Genomic DNA, 22574 nt, shown 5'->3' with positions numbered 1-22574 from the left:
AGGAAAGGCGACAAGTGGGGCGAGTGAAAACAAGGATTTTTAAATCAAGTGTATGAGCATCTGGGATTCAGGTTCTCTCAGGCTGGCCACAACACACACACCCCCACCCCACCCCACCCCACCCCCTAAATTAATCAAATACAGTACAGGGGTATAGAAACATCTTTTATTTGGGTAACATGTCCCAAAACAAGTCAGTTAGTAAAATAGATTCTACAGAGTACAATCTATGCACAGCCCTCCCTCCCCAAAAAATAATCCTGGAGGGGGGTGTCTGCCCCGTCCCCCCAACTCCTCAGATATAAAAAGTTTTGGCAGGTCATTGTTTATTATCTAGGTATGGGGCACCATGTCCACCTTCTGTAGTGGTTGGTGTCAAAAGTAGTACCTACTTTCCCTTCACTCCACACCAGTTCAGCAAACATTTCCGCCCCACCCAAATTGTGGGGCCCAAATTTAGAGCAAGTAGGTCTCTCCACTGAGGTGCTGGGCAGAGCCCAGTGCCAGACCACTGTGCTTTCAGAAAGGGAGCAGGTGAGCCATGCATGGTGGCACACACCTTTAATCCCAGTGCTCAGGAGGCAGAGGCAGGTGGATCTCTGTGAGTTCCAGGCCTGCCTGGTCTGCAGAGCTAGGTCCAGGACAACCAGGGCTACACAGAGAAACCCTGTCTTGAAAAAACTCAAAAAGGAGGGGGCAGGTGGGTGTTTGGCACTTTAAAAATAGAGGTGTGAGCTGGGTATGGTGGCACAGCACCCCTTTAATCCCAGCACTCAGGAAGCAGAGCCAGGCAAATTTCTGAGTTCGAGGCCAGCCTGGTCTACAGAGCAAGTGCCAGAACAGCCAGGGTTACACAGAGAAGCCATGTCTCCAAAAAAGAGTGAGCAGGACACTCGAGGCCAGATAAATTATGAAAACTGGCAAAGAGACCATTTGGCACTAGTCCCTTGGTAGAAAAGAGAGATATAGAAAAGTAGGAGGCAAGAAAGTAGGAGGAACCACTTCAACTGGCAGTGCTGAAATGGGCTAGAACCAACAGGATACAGACCGACTTATACCCTCTCTGCATCTTTATCCCAAAGCCGCTGGATGCCTATCTCCAGTTCTTCTGTCAGCTTGTCTCAAGATGTCGTGCCTGACCTCTGATTGTAGCAGTCTGCCTCATTCTTAATGTCGCCTGATCATATCTCTAGTAGCTTGGCTATTTCTTGTTCTTTGGGCCTGCGGCTAGCCTCTTACCTGCCCTCATCCCTCTCATTCTTCATAGTCCAAATGTTCCATCCCTACCTCTCAGAGAACTCCGGTCCTCACTACTTCTGCTCTCCATTCCTTTCTACTTCCCACCGACTGGGAAGGACAGGGAGGACAGGGGCACCTGACAGTCAACTCCCCCTGCCCTCTCTCTTTCAGCACCTTAGATTTGGATAAAGAGCAGGCCAGTGAGCAGGGCAAAGCCTGCTAGGAGCAGAATGACCTTGAGGATCCTCTGCTCAGAAGTGGCCAGCTCCTGGGGTAGGATTTCCAGGAAGGTGATATAGAGGAAGGTACCAGCTGCCATACCCTCCAGCACAGACTGGGCCAGCTGGTGAAGAGGCCCAGCTGACTCTGACAGCGCTGCACCCAACCCGATGCCCAGAGGTGTCATACATGAGAAGAGGATCCCACAGCCAGCCACCACCTGCACCCGTAGGTGGCTCTGTAGCAGCCTCAGGGACAGGCTGACTGCCAGGATACCCTTGTGGAGCAGCAAAGCTAGGCACAGCTCCATTGCCCGAGCCCTGTCTCTCTGCAACCCCACAGCCAGGCCCTCAAACACCGAGTGCAAGGCTAGGGAGAAGACCAGCACACAGGCACGCAGGGCTGAGGGAGCTGCTGGAGTTCCGCTGGCCTGGGGGAGCCCTGGTCCATCATGCCAATGTTGAGGCCCACCATTCACTGTTCCCAGCAGAGCCCTCGTCTCCTCCGGATGTGGTGGACTGGACTGCTCCTTGTAAGCCAGTGTGATCTGCTCCATCACCAAGACCAGGAAGAAACCCATGGCCAGGATGAACTCTTGCAAAGGGAATTGAAGCTGTGGACAGAGGTGGCAACAGGAGTTCAGGAAACAGGACAAGAATGGGAAGGAGTCAGATGCATAGCCTGGTGAGGCCCAGTTATACACAGACCCAGAGTCCCTATTAGTCACACAGTGATGAAGTTGTTTGGTGCCACGGACACAGAACAACACATAATAGAACAGATGTGGTATCGCACCATGTTAAATGCAGACCATTTATGCAAAGGGTCTCAACGTTGGCACTAATAACATTATGGGATAAATAATTCTTTTTTTTTTTTTTCTTCTGGAGCTGAGGACCGAACCCAGGGCCTTGCGCTTGCTAGGCAAGCACTCTACCACTGAGCTAAATCCCCAACCCAGGGATAAATAATTCTGTCATCACTATCATACACACCAAGTAAGCAGCTCCTCTGACTTCTGCCCACCAGATGTCAATAGCAAGCACAATATCACCGCCACCACTAAGCTGTGACAACCAAGACTGTCTCCACACATTACCTAGTCAGTGTTTCCTAAGGGGCAAAAACTTCCCCTGGTTGAGGGTTACGGATGCAGATGCACACAGTGTTACATGTAGGCATACAAACAAAGGATCACCTCTGGTTCCATCTTCCCAAATGTTCACATACAAAGCTATATGTCACAGGGACATTCACAGTCATATGGAGACAGGTCATTCAGTCACAGATACATAGAGGTAGCAGCCACTACTACTTCCTCAGTCACAGGGAAAAAAGAGAAGAACTTGAGATAATTCCCTGAACCCAACTGTCTCAGGTTTTCCTATAATGTTTTTTTGGGGGGGATGTTTTTGTTTTGGAGGCAGGTAGGGGGTTGAGACAGGCCTCACTGAGAAGCCCAGACAGGCCTGAAAAATACTATATAGTCCAAGCTGGACTCAAAATCTTCATGATCATCCTGCCTCAGCCTTGCATGTGCTGGAACTACACGACTTCCAACTTTATAATAAGTTTTTCTATGCCTTGGACCCAATCACTCCCTACTTCCCTGAGAACACCAGGTCCCTGGAAATTGCTTCCCTAGCCTCCCAGAACACCAGGTCCCTGGAAATTGCTTCCCTAGCCTCCCAGATCTGCAGTGATCTGTCTCCAGCCCTTCAAGTGACAATAAACCAGCTACGCTGGTGCACACCTGTATCCATGAAATTGAGACAGGAAAACTCAAAGCTTGAACAGTTAGGACTACACAGCTAGACCCCATCAAAAGAAAGAAAAGGGCCCTCACTCATGTTCATGTAAGCAACCCTAATTAAACTCATGGGGTCAAAGTCACACACTCAGACACACACACACACACACACACACACACACACACACACACACACACACACACAGGAAAACAGAGGAGGGGGCTAGTTGATAGTTGAGAAGAGGAAGATGATCAGTGGTCAGGGGACAAGAATGGGAATGAAGAGCCAGGTGGTGGCGGCGGCGGCGGCGGCAGCGCACGACTTTAATCCCAGCCCTCGGGAGGCGGAGGCAGGGGGGATCAGGTGGCTCTCTGTGAGTTCCAGGCCAGCCTGGTCTACAGAGTGAGTCTCGGGACAGTCAAGGCCACACAGAGAAACCCTGTCTCAAAAAAAAAAAAACAAAAAGAAAGAATGGGAATGAATATAGTCAAGATCCTTCATATATGTATGAAAATGTAATAATAAAACCCATTACTATGCATAATATATGCAAATAAGAATAAAATATAAGCCGGGCGGTGGTGGCACATGCCTTTAATCCCAGCACTCGGGAGGCAGAGCCAGGCGGATCTCTGTGAGTTCCAGGAGAGGCGCAAAGCTACACAGAGAAACCCTGTCTCGAAAAACCAAAAAAAAAAAAAAAAAAAAAAAGAATAAAATATAGCCAGGAGGTGGTGACACACACCTTTAACCCCAGCACTTGGGAGGCAGAGGCAGGCAGAACTCTGAGTTCAAGGCCAGCCTCGTCTACAAAGTGAGTTCCAGGACAGCCAGGGATACATAACAAGAGAGATCTGTCCTGAAAAATAAATAAAAGTGAAATATGATATAAATGGAAGACCGAGACTTCTGAGTGAGGTGGCACAAACCTGTAACTCAGCAGCCAGGAGGCAGAGAGAGGCAAGTCTACATAACAAGTACCAGGCCTGCCAGGGCGGCAGTGAGAACCTGTCTCAAAAAAGAAAGACAGGGGAAAAGGAGAAGGGAGGGAGGAAGAGAAGGAGGGAGGGACAAAGGGGTAACGGATGAAATACAACTCTTAGAACATTGTTAACTTCCTGGTAACTGCAAACCAGAGAAGTCCACACACCTGATGAGGTTCCTCACATTACCTCAGGGAGTACAGCGGGGTCACACCATGCCCAGTATCCAGGAAAGAACGCACAGAAAATGATGCCTCCTTGCTGAAATCCATACCTTACATACTAAGGTCTTCCGTAGCCATGGAGTGACCCCTGAAGGTATCTATATAACCATCTTTCCTATTAGCTATTTCAACACTCCACGCTGGGTCACATGTTGAGGTCAGTGCTCACCGTCACATGCAGGGCCGCCAACGCCTCATCTATGGCAGCCAGGTAGTCGGGGAGCAAGTCCAGAAGACAAGTAGCCAAAAAGACGCCTCCTGCGAAGCAGCTTACGAGGCTTAGGGCTTTCTGGCCCGAGGCTGAGTAAGAGTGAAGTACAAAAGGGGTTATAACCAAATAAAACCCCTGCCAAGTCCCACTGCTCCTACAGAAGCAGTGGCCACTCCCCTCCTTAGTGATCCCTCCCAGCTCCAGAGCGGCAGAGACTCACCCGAGGCTTCATGGCCAGCGCCTGACCTCCGAAGCACACAGACAGGCACCAGGCTGCAGAGGAGTGTCAGCAGCAGCAGCAGAACCAGGGCCCCCAGCTTCACCTCCAGGCCCACTGGTACCGAGGGCTCTGAAGCTATTGCTTCTGGGCGCCACACCAGGAGCTCTGGCTCCCCCCAGGGCCCCATGGTGGTTGTGGTATCAGTGACTCTCAGACCTGTCAAGAAAAGACTAGCATGGGTGAGAACGGTCACACAGGAAAGAAGGGGTCAAGGCAAAGGGAAGGCTGGTCAGCAGAATGTACTTCCCTCAGCCCAGCCACTTTCTGGCCTTTCCCAGCTGGGGTGACTCATCCACTCCAACACCAGGAACATTGCATTTCCTCCTTCGAATCTATCCCTCCCAGTTCAGCGAGCCATCAGGGAGGAAACTGAGGCACGAGAAGGCCAATATAGATCATCATTACCCTTTCCGTTGGAGCCCGCAGAAAACTAGGGACATGCTCTAGGTTAGACCTGGAGCTGGAGCTGGGGTCCCCTGAGGAAGGTAGAGACCACTCTCACACACATACTCCATCCACTCAGTGCATGTAGCCAAGAGAGGTCGGAGCTGTGGACAGAAGTCCGGGGAGGCTTCGTGGACGATCCGAAACGGGGCGGACTTGGGTGCTGGATGACTCACTGCCCACTCCCCACAAAAATAACAGGTAGTCAGGGCAGATAGCCAAAGGAGAGGGGCTTGGGACGGCTAAGACCGCACCGAGGGCGGCGTCTGGAAGTCTCGGAGGCGAGGTCAGAGGTCGCCAGCGTCGCAGGAAGATGAAAAACGTGAAAACGGGGAGCCCAGCGCCTAGCCTGGGAGGCCTTAGAAGCTGCCTGAGACCGGGCGCCCAACGAGGCCGCACTCACCTCCCGAGGGTCTCACTCCATTGCAGACGCTGGGTTCCGGCCTCGCGTCGGGAATTCCCGCCCCCTCCCCACCCCTCTCTCCCCTCCCCACCCCACCCCGCCGCCTCCGCGCACCCGCACCGGGCTGCCAATGACTGCACTCGGTGGGAGGAGTTTAGCCTTGAGTGACGTGCGTTAAGAGCAATTAGAATCTGGGAGCAGGAGAAGGTTGGGCAGGCGGCGAGCTGAGACCCAGCCAAAGCCGGGAGGGGACTAGCGGGAAGGTCCGAGGGCGTTGGGTCTGGCGCACATCTACGGAGGAGCTGGCCGCTGGAGCCGGCCAGTCACAAAGACTCTTGATAAAAGTGAGAGCTAGGAACTCTGCGAGCAAGGCCTGTTCCCTATCCTTCCTCTCAAGTATTTCGACCCCAATTCTCTTAGGCTATCTGTCTGGCCTTGGCCCCAGAGTCTTAGATCTCAGGCTGCATTAGTGCGTAACTGGGCCAGAGGGGAATCATTACCTTTTTGGGACAAATTTCTTAGCCTGGTTTGCCTAGCCAGCCCCCCCCACACACACACACACACAAAAGATGAAGCAAAATTGGGAAAGAATAAAGGTATGATTTAAAAGCGATCCTTTCTAAAAATTAATTAATTAAAATAAATAAATAAAACGAAGCCCCCTGACTTCTCAGAGTAGATAGAGAAATAAATGGTAGGATACAGTTGAGTTGCTGAAACCCCACGAAGTAGCATGCAATTTCCTTGTTGATCATGCCTTTGGGCATCGTGGCAAGATTGTCTCCAACTTCTTGCGATCTCCAGCCCCCCACCCCCGACCCCAAGACCTATAGGTCCGTTTTCTGTTCCTTGCATGTATAGTGTTTTCTTTGTTTCTATTTATTTATTTATTGTCTTAGATCTCACACTTGAAAGTTCACACGGGCCTGCAGATCATCATGTAGCCAAACTGTTCTCCAACTCAGGACAATCATGCCTCAGCCTCCCAGGTGCAGAGATCACTTCAAGTGTCACCATGCCCGCTCTGCTCACCAATGTATTTTTCTCTCCATACCTTCACTGTTTGCTCAGCCTGGATTCTCCTGATGCCACAACCCAATGTTCTATGAATCCCCTTCTAGGCCAATGAAGAGATGCTTCAGCTGTTAAAAGGGGCTTGCCATCAAGCCTGAGTTTTTTAATTGAATTTCCCCCACTCCCAACCAAGATGGTGTAGGAGAGGTCCAGCTCCCACAGGTTATCCTCTGACTTCCACATATTTGTCCAGTGGCACCACACACACACACACACACACACACACACACACACACACACACACTAAAAAAAAATGAAAATTTGCTGAATGATCTTTATGAGTTCAAGGCCCGCTTCGGCTCAATAGTTAAGAACATGTAGTTCTCTTTTCAGTGCTTTGCCCAGCACCAGCACACATGTCATGCAGATCACAACTGCTTGTACCTTTGGCTCTATGGGGACCAAAGGAATCTGGCCTCCTCCTGGCTGTGTACATACCCACACATGCATGTACACATAATTTAAAATAAAATAGATCGTTTAAAAGTTGAATAGGAGCCGGGCAGTTGTGGCGCACGCCTTTAATCCCAGCACTCGGAGGCAGAACCAGGCGGATCTCTGTGAGTTCGAGGCCAGCCTGGTCTACAGAGCGAGATCCAGTAAAGGCGCAAAGCTACACAGAGAAACCCTGTCTCGAAAAACAAACAAACAAACAAGTTGAATAGGAGACTGGAGAGATAGCAGCTCAATGTTTAATAGCATTTGCTGTCTTCCAGAGGACCCAAATTTGATTCTCAGCAACCAAATCAGTCTATAACTCCTGCTCCAGGGCATTCAACACCTCTGACCTCTGTAGCCACTTGCACTCACGTGCACATACCCCCATGCAGACAGACAGACTTATACATAACTAAAATTAATTTTTGTTTGTATATTTTATGTGTATAGGTGTTTTGCCTGCATGTATGTCTGTGCAGCATGTAAATGCAATGCCTGCAGAGTGCGGACGAAGGTATCAGATCTCCCGGGACTGGACTTATAGACAGTTGTCTGCTGCCCTGTGGGTGCTAGAAATGAAACCCGGGACCTCTGGAAGAGCAAACAGTGCTCTTAACCACTGAGCCATTTCTCCAGTCCCAAGTTTTATTTTAAAAGTTAAATGTGCCAGGCAGTGGTGGCACATGCCTTTAATCTCAGTACTGCAGAGGCAGGTGGATCTCTGTAAGTTTGATGCCACCTGGTCTACAGAGGGAATTCCAGATCAGCCAGGTCTACAGAGAGAAACCCTGTCTTGAACCCACCCCCCAAAAAAGTTAAATAAAAATTGTATTTATGGTATACAACATGATACTTTGAAATAATATGGTGTTTGTATATCTACACATTGCAAAATGGCTAGCTCAAGGGAACCAGCTTATCTATTACCTTACATATTCATTTATAATGAGAACACTTACAATGCACTTTGAGCAATTGATTTCAAGTAGATCAAACATAGATTGATTAAGGAAACGTTGGGCGGAATTCCTGAGAGTGGGAGGTACTCCAAGAGCACGCCCTCTCAGTGATTTTGAACTACAGAATGCATCCATCATTACTGACTCTGGCCACCATGTCGTACAACAGAGCTGTTGAACTTTACCTTCATCTGTCATGGGATTAAGGAAGTTATTTTTTCCTTTGCAAAACTTGACCCATCAGGGAAAAGAGGGAAGCTAATGGAGATGAGGCAGAAGTTCCTTCCAGGCCCAGCAGGGACAGCAGCTGACTCCTAATCCATCATCTCTGCGTGCAGCAGCCTGCGGGGAAAGCCACCTGAAGTGCATTTAACCACCTCTCTTGGTCTCCAAAGATGTCAACAAAAATAATTCTGCTTTCTTCTGAGCTCTGCATCAACCTAGGCAATGTGCTTTTATCAAGCTACTGCCTGAACAGGAGAGACAGACTGGGGAAATTCAAGAAAGCCCAGCAAGGCAGTTTGGTTTGTGTTTGGGGCTGGAGAGGATAAGAAGGCTTCCTGCTCTTAGAGAGGACCTAAATTCAGGTCTCACTTCCCACATGGGAGAGGGGAAGCTCACAACAACTTGAAACTCCAGCTCCAGGTGATCTGACGTCTACATACACACACAATTAAAAAACAAATCTTGGATCCGGGTATGGAGACACATGCCTTCAATCCCAGCATTCCAGACTCAGAGGCAGATGGATCTCTGTGCATTCAAGGCCACAGTCTACAAAGCAAGTGCCAGGTTAGTCAAGGCCACGTAAAGAATGCCAAGCCGGGCCTGGCAGTAGTGGCACATGCCTTTAATCTCAGCATTAGGGAGGAAGAGGCAGGCAGATTTCTGTGAGTTCAAGGCCAGCCTTAGAATTCCAGGATATCCAAGGCTATTACACAGGGAAACCCTCTCTCAAAAAGACCAAAAAAAAAAAAAAAAAAGAATGCCAATGTTGGTTCAGACTTCAATATATCCTTCCTTCGTTCTTCCTAACTTGCTTTATATCTCTCTCTCTTCCTTCCTTCCTTCCTCTCTTTCATTCATTTGCTTGAGACAATATAGGACTATATAGCCCTGGCTGTCCTGGAACTCACTCTGTAGACCAGGATAGCCTGAAACTCACAAAGATCCATCTGCCTCTGCTTTCTGAGTGCTGGGACTAAAGGCGAGCGCCACCAGGCTGGAGTACAGAGTAATCTGAAAGAAGCTAACGTGTCCTCTCTGGGTTGCTATGAGACCAGTATGAGAGACGTGAAAATGCTTCTATATAATAGTTGCTCTAGCTGTTGACGAATACTAGCTCCTTTCCAGTCAGTCTGAACCACTGGCTCAGTCCAACATTCACAAGGAAAACTAGCACACGTTTGAATTCTAGATGTACCTCCCAAAGTTTTCCGCACTGAGAGGAAGGTACACGGGATTCATACTTATGTTAGCATAGTTTCACTGTTTTACTTGAAGTGCACTCCTGGACCATCAGACACCGGACCAAGGAAAACAATCCGTGAAATTTGGAAATTACCATTTTTTTTTTTTAGCCATGAGCATCTGACCCCTTATCAGTAAAACTGGCAAAATATTATCTGCTCTGGGAGCCTGGGAGCTGTTGCACATCACATGAGAGAAAACAACTTTTTCAGACAGGTATGGTGACTCACTCTTTACATTCCAGCACTTGGGAGGCTGAAGCAGAAAAATTTCCAAAGTGAGGCTACCCTTGGTAATATAGTAAGATCTTTTTTTTTTGAGACAGGGTTTCTCTGTGTAGCTTTTGGAGCCTATCCTGGAACTTGCTCTGTAGACCAGGATGGCCCCGAACTCACAGAGATCCACCTGGCTCTGCCTCCCGAGTGCTGGGATTAAAGGTGTGCGCCACCACCGCCAGGTAAGATCTTGTCTCAAAAGAACCAAATGAGCCAGGCGGTGCCACATGCCTTTAATCCCAGCACTCGGGAGGCAGAGCCAGGTGGATCTCTGTGAGTTCGAGGCCAGCCTGGACTACCAAGTGAGTTCCAGGAAAGGTGCAAAGCTACACAGAGCAACCCTGTCTCGAGGAAAAAAAAAAAAAATTAACAAGTAGAAAAAGAGAGATACACGGCAGGATAGCTCAACGGGTAAGAACACCTAAACTGACCAGCCCCAGAAGCCACACAATCAGAAGATAGAACTGACTCTGGCTGTCCTCCCGCCTCCACAGCTGGGCAGTGGCATATGAGCCGTCTCCCCTCTAACCCTGTGATTGCCTGCCTTCACACGAAGAGAAAGAAGGAAGGAAAAGAACATTATAAATCTCTCACAACTTCAGTGAGACCCTTTCTCAAACAAACAAAATACAAACAAGATCTCACAGCTTGTCATCAGATGAACCAGGTATAACAAAGTTAACAAATTTGAGGCAAAACCTCCTTCCATCTGAAGACTGGAGGGCAGGGACACATCCAAACCTACTTTCTGTAGCAAACTGTGCACACATTGGTGGCTCCCGCTAAATAACTTAGAGGAACAAATAGTTCTAAATTAAAGCGCAAATCCTCACCTGATCAGATCCCAACTTTCCTTTTATATTGTTCCACCATCTTATAGTTCCTGTTCCTAAGAAGTCAGCTTTAAGTGTGATGTGAAGACAAATAGAATTTATTGGACATACCGCTAGATAAACTGTTCTTGCGTTTTGTTACTGTTTTTGTTTTTGAGACAGGATCTTATGTAGCCCAGGCTGGCCTCCACCTCAGGGACATTCCTGCATCAAGCCTCTGGAGCGCTGAGATTACAGGCGTGAACTCCCCCCCCCAGGCTCTGAAACAGCTTTCACGCTCCACTGATAGAGTATCAGGAGGCCACATTGAGCAATGTGACTTCCTCACTCGTATTTCAAAACGCAAATCTAAACATACAACCGGGAGTTATATGGAAATAATAAGACCGCAGACCAAAAGCAAACGTTTGGCTAGTGCGTGCCAGTTTTCCTGCCCTGCGTCCCTGCGTGGGTTAGCAGGGCCCCCCACAGAGCTGCAATGTGTGGCGTGGTTCTCGGATCCACGGAGCCGCGATTGCGCAACTGGCTGCCCGGAGGTGGAGGCCCGGTCCACAGGCTACAAGGTTATTTACTGTCTGCCTAAGTAGTAACTTGGGTCCTCGGAATCACAAGATAAACAAGCCCAAACCCAGCAGCTCCTACCCTCAGCCCGGAAGTGTTCACTCAACTTTCCTACAGTGGCTTCTCGCTGGAACCCGGAGATTCTGCCAAATGACTTCTGCGACCCCTCTCTGTGGGTCTATTGTTGCCAAGCGCGAGGGCGTGGGCGTCGAGGTAGCCCGCCATTGGCTGGAAGCCCTGCCATAAGTCTTAAACGTCCAATTAGGATTCATGGGTGGAAAAGTGCCACGCGGCTATGGGGGCGGACGAGGCGGGGGCGCCTCCAGATCTTGACTTGGTTCTCTACTCTGAGATAGTTTCCCTCTTGTAAAGATTGTGGCTTCGAAATGGAACGCTCAGGTATCCTGTGTGCTAGTCACTGCCATCTCAGCTCTTTGCTGAGGCGACATCAAGCCCTCAGCAAAATATACTAGCACTGAGGAAACTGACAGAAGGGGCGTGGGTACCTATAGTTTTATTTCAGTTTGCATATGGGCAGCGCCTTAATCCTACTTCCAGAAGCAGGCCCCGACAGTGGCTCCTGGCCAGATGCAACCCAGCCCCATCCCCCGCAAACTCCATAGATGGCATAGGCGGGGCTTGGCTGGGCAGGACCAGGATACAAGATCCTGGAGGGAAGAAAAGGTGTAGTGTTTGGGGCTTCAGCGGGCTAGGTTGCTTTGGCGGGGCGAAGCTCTCCGAACAAAAACCAGGTAATACCCAGGGGCCTTATTTGTATGAACCCAAAAGATAAGGCCTGAAGTGAACTCTCTTGCAAGGGGCTGCTGCATGTGAGCAGAGGAAATGAGTAACGGAGAATGCAGAGGAGCCAGAAACTCTGAGGATTGGGGCAGCCAGCCGCCTCCTACTTTCTGTAACTACCCACTACCTTCCTGCAGAAGCATGGAGCCCGGGTGCCCTGAGCTGCTGGAGCCCCCTGAAGATATCTTCTCAACAGGATCCTTCCTGGAGCTGGGACTCAACTGTCCTCCGTCAAAGGTTCTGATGGCTAGGCTTCAGGAACAGGGGCTGCCAGACTGGGAGATAAGTAGGGACTGTGGCTGAGTGAGCTTGTTGAATCGAAGTGGGAATGAGCTTCAGACAACTCTGACTAGAAGTCTTAAGAGACTTCAGTTCCCACAAGGAAAGAGGTCTGATAATAGCCCACAAAACAGACATGAATTGAAACTATTTCTATGTCCGAGAAGGAAAAGCACCAACATTGAAGCATAATGGATGTAAGACTAATGTCAGGTAGGACTTTCAAAATTCTCCTTCACAGACACTCATACCTTCTCCTTCTATAGGGCCTTCAGAAGAGCGAACCTGACGATTTCCTGAACCTCCTCATTGATCCCAATATGGTATACTGCTCAGAAACATCTCCTGGTAGTGACAGTTGTGTCTCTGAAGAGCCTAGCTCCCCTGTCCCACAGGCTCCTGGTTCCCCTGCCCTCTATGAGGTTGTCTATGAGGCAGGGGCCTTGCAGAGCACTCAACGGGAAGCAGGGCCAACCTTCGGACTCATCTCCATCCAGATAGGTCAGTGTACTTTTTGGAAAGAAGGCAATGGCCCTGTCAGGCCCAGCCCTGGCCATGAGGTTTAGGGGAGAAGGTTCCCAAATGATGCCACTGCCCAGTTCCTGCTGCCATCAGTCTTCAATTCCTTTGTCCCAGTCTCTCTGTTTCCTTCAGATCAGTGGAGCCCTGCATTTATGGTGCCTGATGCCTGCACAGTCAGTGGGCTGCCCTCAGATGGGCACAGACATATCCTGCCTAGAGCCAGCACCATAGCTCCATCACCTCCTGCTGCCCTGGTAAGTCTTGCGACCAGCTAGAACTGGTGTTCCCCCAGTACATGTCCTCACATAAATGGGGGTGCAGGGGGAAAGGGAGGGGAAGCTAACGAGGAACTGGTTTGCCCCACTTTTGGTGAAGGCCAGGGAGAAACAAGCAATTCTAAGAGCAGGAAAGCATGGGGGAGGACAGCTACTGGGGACCAGGGTGGCACCAGGTGGGATGAGGGACCCTGCAGTCAGAGCTCTAGAGAAACCCAGACCTAGTGTGCATTTACATTTAGTCAAAGCTACTCTCTCAGCCTTGGGTCAGGCAAGGGAATTGGGACAGGCCTCCCGGGAATGCACTTGGCTAATGAGAACAGGGCGATAGAGAAACAGTAGCAAGCGTTTGCACGAGAACAATTACCCTGTGGCCAATGCCCAGTGATGTGTAGAGTTACCCTATCATGTACCTTCCCGAGGTGGGCTAGATGCTCCTGCTGTGCAGACCAATAGAGGCCAAGCTTAGGCCGTGTTCCTCTCTCTATCCTGGGGCATACACCTTGTGTTCAAAGGCAGAAAACAGGTCCTAGCCATCCTCTAAAACTGTGCTTGAAGCTGGGACCAGAAGCCATGCTAGGGGTTTGCATATCAGCACAGGATTTGTGCTTGTTTTATTTTTAGATAAAGCCCTCTGTGCTCCATTCTCAGAGATTTTGGTTAGAGAGATTGGAAGAAATACCCCACTGAACACTTGGAGGAAAAAGACATTAGGAAAGGAAATAGGAAATGGTTTAGCCAAGAGCCAAAGGCCATCAAAAAGCAAAAGCCAGAGGCTGAGAGATGTGTCCGTGAGAAAAAGCTCTTGCTCTGGGAGCAAGAATACCTGAGCTGGGAGTTCAGATCCCCAGCACCCACATACACAGCTACATATTCCCTTACCCCCTCGCTCTGAGGGGTTGGAACAAGAGGATCACTGGGGCTTGCTGATCACCAGACTAGTTTCCAGGGTTAGTGAGAAGCTCAGTCTAAAGGGAATAAGGTAGAGTGATAGAACAGAACTCCTGTATTACCCCTTTGGCCTCCAGTCACATGCACCATACCCACACATCTGCAACTACATAGCTCTCTTACACACACACACACACACACACACACACGCGCGCAAAGTAAAAAGCCAGACTAAATTATCCTCTTAAAAGTTATTTATTATTGTGTATATACGTGAGGGAGAAGGACAGTGCATGCATGCCCTGGCTTATGTGGAGGTCTGAGGACTTGTGGCATTGGTTCTCTCCTTCTACCCTGACGTGGGGTCCACAGAGTAAACTCAGACTGTCAGTCTTGTGTGGCAAGTGCTTTATCTGCTGAGCCATCTTACCAGCTACAAACTAAGTTACTCTTACATTACAAAGTGAAGCCTACGCTGGGTGTGGTGGCACACACTTGAAATCTCTGCACATGGGAGGCAGAGGCAGGAAGAGAACACAAACTCAAGGCCAGCCTCGTCTACGTAGTGGCATCCTGTCTCAAAACTTCAACCCAGGGGCTGGAGACATGGCTCAGTGGCTAAGAGCACTAGCTGCTTTGCCAGGGGACCCAAGTTCGAGTCTGACACAAAGACACACGTACACAACAAATAAACAGAATGCCAGTGAGAAGGAAGGGTCCTTAGCAGATGGGCTCAGCTTAACCAGACAGCATCTACCCCTTCTCACACACCTCACTTGAGAAGTCAGCCTGAGTGTCCTTAGAAACTCCTTGTCTGTGAGCAGACAGCTTGACCTGACAGGTGGAGCTTAGAACCTGGGGATTATGAGACATATGTCCTGTGCTTGACAGGCAACCAAATACTTTACCAAATGCAAGTTAATGGCCAAATGTTTGCCTGACAAGGAAATTCAACAAAGCCCATCATAATGAACATACAAGTTAAGTTCCCTTCTGAGCACCCTGAGATCCAGGGAGACAGACCAGAGCAGGCCCTCTCTAACTTGGTCATAAGAAGGTTCTATGTGTAGACAAAAACTTCACTCTCCTTCCTGAGCTTCAGGAAGGCCCTTTGGCTTGCCACAGAGCCTGTCTGAAAGAACTTTCTGCCCCTGACCTCACCTCACCACTCAGTGCAAATAGGAAGCCCTGTCCTGAGAGCGTGCTGAGGGTGGAGGGGCAGCTTGGGTGCTGGAAGCAGGTGACCTTGATCCTGCTCATCTTCTGCCACTCCTCCCAGCGGTCCTGCCCACGTCTGTTCCTGACAGATGAAGAGAAGCATTTGCTGGGGCAAGAAGGGGTTTCTCTGCCCTCTCACCTGCCCCTCACTAAGGTAACAACTATCCCCAAAGGGTGTCCCATCCCAGGAGCTCCATTCAACCTCTAAAGAGCCTGGATTGCAAGGGACAGTTGGGGAGTTATGGGAGGCTAAGGGCCCAGCACTGCACACCCTGGGCCTCCAGGCAGAGGAGCGAGTACTAAAGAAGATCAGGAGGAAAATCCGCAACAAGCAGTCAGCTCAGGACAGCCGGCGGCGGAAGAAAGAGTACATAGATGGACTGGAGAGCAGGCATGTTTGGGCTCACCTTTCTGCATCCCGTGGGTGGTGTCTGGGCCCGTTCGTTCCTCACCTAGACAAGCATGTTAAGGGACCACCTGCCAAGCCTGCTCTGCTTCTCCACTCCCTAGAGTGGCAGCCTGTTCTGCACAGAATCAGGAACTACAGAGAAAAGTCCAGGAGCTGGAGAGGCAGAACACGTGAGTGGAAGCAGTGTCCGGACGGAGGAGAGGGAGGATGCAGCCACAGGCAAGCTGATCTTAGGCTAACTCTTTGTTCTTCTCCTAGCTCCTTGGTGGCGCAGGTCCACCAGTTACAGATGCTCACTGCTCAGACCTCCAGCAGAGCTGCCCAGACCAGTACCTGTGTTCTGGTACCATCAGGATGTTCTGTACTTCCCCTCTCCCCCACCTCTGCCATCCTCCGCATCCACCCAATACCCCAACTACCCAGCCCCGTTTCCCGAACCCCGGTAACCGTAACCAGCCTCTGTTGATGCTGCCTTCCTTCTCTGTTGTCCCCAAAGCCCAAATGGCCTCTTTTCCTTTCAGATTCTTCTCTTTTCGCTGGCTCTCATCATCCTGCCCAGCTTCAGCCCCTTTCAGGGTCAACCAGAAGCTAGGCCTAAGGGTTATCAGCCTCATGGAGGTAAGAGACAAGGGCACAGAAGCTCCCTGATGAGCCGGAAAACTCTATTCTCTAAAACAATCAACACTAGGGATGGTCTTGGTCATTCTCGGACCCAAGCAAATGCTGTCCCACTACACTCTCTCCTCAGTGATTTCCAGAAATATCTTGACTCACAAGGACATGACAGAAAGCCCAGAGATTCCAGTGGTAAAGGCCAAACTGGAGGAGCTACGTGAAGTCCCAACTGCAAACGGCTCAGCAAAGACGAAGTTAAAGCTGGGGATGAAGGCTAGACCCACTGGGCACATCAGGGGAATGCTGCACGCAGATGAGATGTAAGCTGAACACTTCCCAATCACACAAGAACCCACACAGGCTTCCTCACTGTTTCATCTGGAATTCCCATTTAGGTGTCCATACCCCTGGAGTTCTAACTCACTCAGGATACCCTAGGAGCTTTCTGTCCACCAAGGCCACGTTTGCTTTTATGGCAGGGCACCTCATATATTTCTGCCCTCTATTTGTGATTTTACTTCTTTGAGGATGGGGTCAAGGGGAAGCAAGTTTTGACTCAGAAATAAACTTTCTAGCTAAAATTCTACCCCAGAAAATGCTGTTGCTTCAGACAAGTTCTTACGATAGAGTCTAAGCTGGTCTGACTCCTGACTCCTCTATGAAGTGCTGGGACCTCAGGCATGTTGTACCACATTCAGCTTCGAAACTTTTATTATTATTGTATATAAGCATGATGTATGAGTGTATTATTGTGTACAATACACATGTGGAGGTCAAGGGCAACTTTTAGCTTCTTTCCTCTTAGTACTCATTCTAGGGATCAAACTCAGGTCATAAATCCTATGAAGCAAACACTTCTTAAATTTGTTATAGTTGTTTTGAGACAGGGTTTCTCTGTGCAGCTCTGACTGTCCTGGAATTCACTCTGTAGACCAGGCTGGCCTCAAACTCAAGAAATCCATCTGCCTGTCTCCTGAGTGCTGGGACTAAAGGCGTGAGCCACCACCATCCAAACGTTTATGTATGTGTCTATGAGAGTGCATACCATGTGCGTATGGGTGCCCATAAAGGGCAATGGATCCCTGGAGCTGGCAGTTGTGAGCTCTGCCAGACACAGGTCTAGAACTGAACACAAATCCTCAAAAGCAGCAAGCTCTGTGAGCCACTTTACCAGCCCGGAAATTTAAAATAAAAGACAGGGGGCTGGAGAGATGGCTCAGTGGTTAAGAACATTTGTTGCTCATGCAGAAGACCTGCGTTCAATTCGTAGTACTTGAAAGGCGACTCACAGCCATCTATAACTCCAGTTCTAGGGGATCCAACATCCTCTTCTGACCTGAGGGCAGATAAACCACTCACACATAAAATAAAAGATAAATAAATCTAAAAAAAATTAAGAGTAAAAGAAGGGAGAGAAATTATTGTCACTTGCTAAATTGTCACCCCTTCCTCTCATTGCCCCCGTGACTTCTCCCCCCATATCAATTTTTTTTTTCCTGGAGCTAAGGACCGAACCCAGGGCCTTGTGCCTTGTGCTTGCTAGGTAAGCACTCTACCACTGAGCTAAATCCCCAACCCCCCCATTTTTTTTTTTTGAAAGACTTATTCATTTTGAGGCTGAAGAAGTGTTTCAGTGGTTAAGAGCATTTGTTGGACCAGTATTCAATTCCCTGAACCATGTGGCAGCCCAGGACCTGGCACCCTCTTTTGGCTTTCAGGGGCACCAGACACGCACATGGTGCACAGACATATGTGCAGACTTACTACATACACTTAAAAGATTTATTCATTTTTCTGTACATCTGTTTATGCATGAGTTTATGTGCACCACCTGCCTGCAGGTGCCCAGAGGCCAGAGGGCTTCAGACCTCCTGATAGTAGAATTACATGTGAATGTAAACCACTTGTTGGGGTACCAAACCCAGATCCTCTAGAAGAGCAGCAAGTACCCTGAAGTACTAAGCCAACTCACCAGCCTCTTTTATTTTAATTAGTTTTTTTGAGACAGAGTCTCACTATGTATCCCTGGCCAGCTTGGAGCTCGGTATGTAGAAAAGCTGGCCTTGAACTCAGAGGTCTGCCCCTCTCTGCAGTCCACATTTGGGATTTAAGGCACGTGCCACCACACCCAGTCCTCCCCAAGCCAAATTATTACAGGGAAGGACATTGTTTGACTCCTTTATTACTTTTTTTTTTTTAAAGACAGCCTTACTCTGTAGTTTAGCCTGCCTACAGATCCTCCTGCCCCCTCTCTCAAGTGCTGGGATTACAAGTGTGTGCCACCATACCCAGCTGTTTTACTTTTTATTGTGCTCATTAATGGTCTGGAAGAGGAACTCAGGGAAAGGTGCTACTACCACAGGCGTAAGAGTGCAAATTAGCCACTGAAGCTTCTCCATCTGAGACAGAGTCTGCAAGACCGAGCATAAGACAGTGGAACTCAGCTATATGGACTCAATTTGCTTCCGGACTTTCTCAAGGGCCTTTCTATCCAGTTGTCGCTGACGAACGATGACAAGGCAAGCGAAGACTAAAGCCACACCCACCATGGTGCCTTCAAACTTCCAGAACAGGTGTTGTTCCATCAGAGCTGAACGGCAGCTGAGGGCAGAAAAGGAGAGTCATTCACGGGAGAAGTCAGTCTCTCCTAACTACTGTTCTCTATCTCAGCCTACCCAAAATAAGAGAAACTGGAGTAAGTCATGTCTTTAGTCTCCGGGGAGATAAACAGAGTAGTATTAACCAATTTGATTCCCCCCACCCCAAGTCTCAAGTAGTTTGGGTTGGCCTTGAACTCCTGACTCTCCTGACTCTCCTTCGTAAGTGCTGGGGTTACAAGTATGTACCACCATGCCTGACTTTTTTTCTTTAAAAAAAAATAAATAAAAAGCGGGGTGTGGTGGAGCACCCCTTTAATCCCAGTACTCAGGAGGCAGAGGCAGGCAAATCTCTGTGAGTTCAAGGCCAACCTGGTCTATAGAGTGACTTCCAGGACAGCCAGGGCTACACAGAGAAACCCTGTCTTGAACCCCCGACCCAAAAGCCAACACTTTTTTGTTGTATGTGTGCACACTCATGCCAAGGAACAGGTGGACCACCTCTCCCCATCCCATAAGATACACACACACACACACACACACACACACACACACACACACACAGTCCAAAGACAACTAGCTGGAATGAGTTCTGTACCTCTATCATCTGGGTTCTGGGTATCAAATTCAAGTTGTTGGGTTTTTTTGTTTTGTTTTGGTTTTGGTTTTTCCGAGACAGAGTTTCTCTGTGTAGCTTTGGAACCTGTCCTAGAACTCACTCTGTAGACCAGGCTGGCCTAACTCACAGAGATCCGCCTGGCTCTGCCTCGGAGTGCTGGGTAAGTTGTTGTTTTTAAAAGATTTATTTATTTTATATCTATGATTGTTCTCCTATATGTACATATATGTACCATATGTGTGTACCTGGTGCCCGAGGAGGCCAGAGGAGGGTGCTGGATACCCTGGAACTGGAGTTACAGAACAACTATGTGGATGCAGGGAACTGAGCCAGGGTTTTCTGCAAAAGCAGCAAGTGCTTTTAACTACTGAGCTGTCTCTACAGCCCCTCACGCTGTCAGATTTGGCAGGAAGTTCCTTTACCCACCACAACATCTAATTAGCCCCTCTTAGAGATCTGTTTGCCTCTGCCTTCTGAGTGCTGGGATCAATGGTGTGTGTCGTTACACCTGGCTTAACTATATTTATTTAACTATTACTGTGTAGCCTTGGCTGACCTGAACTCCTTATGTAGGCCAAGCTGGTCTTGAACTCACAGAGCTAAGCCTGCCTCTGCCTCTGAGATTCAAGGTTTGATATGCTCCATTTCCCAGCAACTTTATTTTCTTCCTAAGCAATGCTGGGGATTAGACTCATGGCCTCTTACATGCTAGGTGAGTACTCTACCAATGAGTTACATTCACACCCCTGACCAAATTATTTGATCAGAAAACATGGCTAATAATATAGTGCTGAAGACTAGGGTTAGGGATTAAGGGTAATTTGGCTCAAATCTCTTCCTCTTTCCAGTATGCCAAACTACACCAAGACTAGGAGATAGCTACCTCCAGAAACAGGGTCAGAGGAGGGCATTTGAAAGGAGAGAAGCAGTCCTTACCTTCTGAAGTCATTCCTTTTAGATGAGCTGCATGTGATTTTCTCCACATACCCTGTAGAACCACACTCAGGTGTGGTTTTCTACCAAAATAAAGGACCAAAAACGTATGTTAGGGGGGAGGAGAAGCAACAGAAGCCCTGCTGTTCAGAAGGGGCCGGAGCTGGTGGGCAGCAGACAACTAATGGAGAGCCCCGGTGTGGACGGCGGTGGTGTGATCAGGAAGGCTACAGTAACGGAGATAAGGAAAAATTCCACAGTCTCCTGTAGTAAAATATGAACAGGGCACGATCATCCTCTGGATACTGTCATTAATGTGGGAAGGCCATATTTTCAGAGAGAATTTAAGTTCAAATGTGAGGGCTGGCAAAATGCCTCTGTGGGGAAAGACGTTTGTAGCCAAGCTTAACACATTGCATCTATGTGGTGGAAAGAGAGAAACAATTTCCCCCAAGTTGTCCTCTGACTTCTTTGGCACATGATCCAGACAAAATAAATATTAGTGTTTAAGACCGGCCTGGTTACATGGTGAGTTCCAGGACAGACAGACAGCTACATAGTGAGACACTGTCCCCAAAACAAACAAACAAACAAAAAAAGGGGCTGGAGATATGGCTCACTGGTTACGAGCACTGGTTGCTCTTGCAGAGGACAGGGTTCCAGTCCCAGCACCCACATGGTGGCTCATATCTAGATCTGATGACCTCTTCTGGATTCTTAGGGCACTACACACACATGGTACACATACACGCAGGCAAAACACCCATATATACATAAAACAAAACAAAAGTAAAATATAATGTAATTAAGTTCAGATTTGAACTTATCCTAACACTGAGAAGAAAGAAGCAATGATATGTTTAAAAAAAAAAAAAAAGAACAAAAAAACAACCAAATACTTAGGGACTGAAGAGATGGCCCAGTGGCTAAGAGCACTGGGCGCTCTTCCAGAGGACCTGGGTTCAATTCCCAGCACCCACACAGCAGCTCACAACTGTCTGTAACTCCAGTTCCAGGAGATCCGACACCTTCACCCAGACATACATGCAGGCAAAACACCCATGCACATAAAACAGAACAAACAACAAAAACTCACAATCTGGAAGTTGGAACACGGAGTACACTCTTCGGTCACCACGAACTCTTCCACCAGCCAACATGGCGAAGTTGAGGTGCTCACTAAAAGGAGAGAGAGAGAAAAATGGCCAGCCGAAGACTATTCAAAAAACATTTCTCTCAAAGGCTCTCTACCCATCCAGCTTCCCAGCACAACGCTTGCCCTCGTTCCTTTGGGGCACCTCCTTTTTCTATCTGTGCTCTTGGTATACTAAAAAAGACAAACACAAAAACGAACTACAGAGGCACGGGGTTCCCGGGCAAGCACACACCTGACAGCTTCTCCTCGCGCACCGGAGCCTCTGCTTCGCTGCAGACAGGGAAAGGGGGGTAGGAACAACGGTGAGAACGCAGGAAACCAGGGCACACCCACTTCGGACGTCAGTGGGTGAGATGCCCGGGTTCCTGGGGGCGAGGACTATGGGGTCCGCCTGCGCGCCCCTTTTTCCTCCCTCAGTACCCACTTACCAGAGCTTTAAGGTGAAAGCACACAGCAACCAGCAGAGGTGGCCGCCCCGGGGGAGGCCAAGCCTCCCCGCGCCCGCTAGCATGGAGCAGTCAGTGTGAGTGTCGCACTTGTTGCAGCAGACCTCCCTGAGGTTCCAGCTCAGAGCAGCGAAACGCCAGAGTTCTCCCCCTGGGGCCCACTAAGGCTCTATTGGCACGGCCTCGCGACCACAGCGAGAATAACCCATGTGGACTTGCTGGCTAGAAGCGCGAGGTCTTTGGGGGGGCGCCAGCGGCGGGAGGAAGGGCGCGCGGGTCCGGACTTAGTGCCCGCGCCCGTCGGCCTCGGTCTCGGGAGCGGCCATCTTGCTCGCGGAGGCTCCTGGTCCCGGCACTAGCGACGCCGACCCGTCCGGGGTGCTCTCGTCGGTCTCCTGCTGGGGCTTGTAGTCGTTCCGGACTCTGGCAACTGCCTCTCACTGCGTCTG

General features: G+C 49.2%; 3 protein-coding genes and 1 long non-coding RNA gene across 8 annotated transcripts; 2 read left to right on the top strand and 2 right to left on the bottom strand.

The window, feature by feature from the left end:
- Positions 1-152: 152 nt before the first annotated feature.
- On the bottom strand, positions 153-11557 carry Slc39a1 (solute carrier family 39 member 1). 3 transcript variants are annotated; one of them, XM_052731311.1, is made up of 4 exons: positions 11446-11557; positions 4848-5063; positions 4586-4716; positions 153-2071 (listed from the first exon to the last, which is right to left on the bottom strand). In XM_052731311.1, exons 2-4 carry the CDS (start codon positions 5032-5034, stop codon positions 1415-1417), a joined length of 975 nt encoding a protein of 324 aa, XP_052587271.1. In that variant the 5' UTR covers positions 5035-5063; positions 11446-11557; the 3' UTR covers positions 153-1414. The 3 variants fall into 3 exon arrangements, with proteins under 3 accessions (XP_052587271.1, XP_052587270.1, XP_052587272.1); XM_052731310.1 differs by lacking the exon at positions 11446-11557 and adding an exon at positions 5755-5818; XM_052731312.1 differs by lacking the exon at positions 11446-11557 and adding an exon at positions 5313-5407.
- On the top strand, positions 2078-3385 carry LOC128106006 (uncharacterized). The gene is made up of 2 exons (XR_008216563.1): positions 2078-3080; positions 3120-3385. It is a non-coding gene; the product is annotated as an uncharacterized LOC128106006 (long non-coding RNA).
- A 186-nt stretch (positions 11558-11743) lies between the features above and the next one.
- On the top strand, positions 11744-16960 carry Creb3l4 (cAMP responsive element binding protein 3 like 4). Of its 3 annotated transcripts, XM_052731147.1 has the most exons (8): positions 11744-11763; positions 12303-12402; positions 12711-12945; positions 13099-13220; positions 15412-15504; positions 15635-16102; positions 16281-16377; positions 16508-16960. In XM_052731147.1, exons 2-8 carry the CDS (start codon positions 12307-12309, stop codon positions 16696-16698), a joined length of 1302 nt encoding a protein of 433 aa, XP_052587107.1. In that variant the 5' UTR covers positions 11744-11763; positions 12303-12306; the 3' UTR covers positions 16699-16960. The 3 variants fall into 3 exon arrangements, with proteins under 3 accessions (XP_052587107.1, XP_052587105.1, XP_052587106.1); XM_052731145.1 differs by having other exon boundaries at positions 11745-11763; positions 16281-16960; XM_052731146.1 differs by lacking the exon at positions 11744-11763 and adding an exon at positions 12098-12116 and having other exon boundaries at positions 16281-16960.
- Positions 16961-18536: 1576 nt separating this feature from the next.
- On the bottom strand, positions 18537-22517 carry Jtb (jumping translocation breakpoint). Its single transcript, XM_052731148.1, has 5 exons — positions 22108-22517; positions 21912-21949; positions 21620-21702; positions 20527-20606; positions 18537-18975 (listed from the first exon to the last, which is right to left on the bottom strand). Exons 1-5 carry the CDS (start codon positions 22188-22190, stop codon positions 18819-18821), a joined length of 441 nt encoding a protein of 146 aa, XP_052587108.1. The 5' UTR covers positions 22191-22517; the 3' UTR covers positions 18537-18818.
- Between the last annotated feature and the right edge of the window lie 57 nt (positions 22518-22574).

Source organism: Peromyscus californicus, unplaced genomic scaffold, assembly GCF_007827085.1.
Source record: "Peromyscus californicus insignis strain IS unplaced genomic scaffold, ASM782708v3 Scaffold_9__1_contigs__length_137607984, whole genome shotgun sequence".
Classification (NCBI taxonomy): domain Eukaryota; kingdom Metazoa; phylum Chordata; class Mammalia; order Rodentia; family Cricetidae; genus Peromyscus; species Peromyscus californicus.
This window is presented reverse-complemented; position numbering and strand designations above follow the sequence as displayed.

Excerpts from the sequence above, each read along its gene's own strand:
- Jtb (XM_052731148.1), bottom strand. The coding sequence starts at position 22,190 with ATGCTAGCGGGCGCGGGGAGGCTTGGCCTCCCCCGGGGCGGCCACCTC. Across the intron at positions 20,607-21,619 it reads CGTGTTCCAACTTCCAGATT|AAAACCACACCTGAGTGTGG; the intron begins GTGAGTTTTTGT and ends TTATTTTGGTAG. Across the intron at positions 18,976-20,526 it reads AAAAGGAATGACTTCAGAAG|CTGCCGTTCAGCTCTGATGG; the intron begins GTAAGGACTGCT and ends TTCTGCCCTCAG.
- Creb3l4 (XM_052731145.1), top strand. The coding sequence starts at position 12,307 with ATGGAGCCCGGGTGCCCTGAGCTGCTGGAGCCCCCTGAAGATATCTTC. Across the intron at positions 12,946-13,098 it reads ACTCATCTCCATCCAGATAG|ATCAGTGGAGCCCTGCATTT; the intron begins GTCAGTGTACTT and ends TGTTTCCTTCAG. Across the intron at positions 13,221-15,411 it reads CATCACCTCCTGCTGCCCTG|CGGTCCTGCCCACGTCTGTT; the intron begins GTAAGTCTTGCG and ends CACTCCTCCCAG.
- Slc39a1 (XM_052731311.1), bottom strand. The coding sequence starts at position 5,034 with ATGGGGCCCTGGGGGGAGCCAGAGCTCCTGGTGTGGCGCCCAGAAGCA. Across the intron at positions 4,717-4,847 it reads CGCTGGCCATGAAGCCTCGG|CCTCGGGCCAGAAAGCCCTA; the intron begins GTGAGTCTCTGC and ends ACTCTTACTCAG. Across the intron at positions 2,072-4,585 it reads TGGCGGCCCTGCATGTGACG|CTTCAATTCCCTTTGCAAGA; the intron begins GTGAGCACTGAC and ends CTCTGTCCACAG.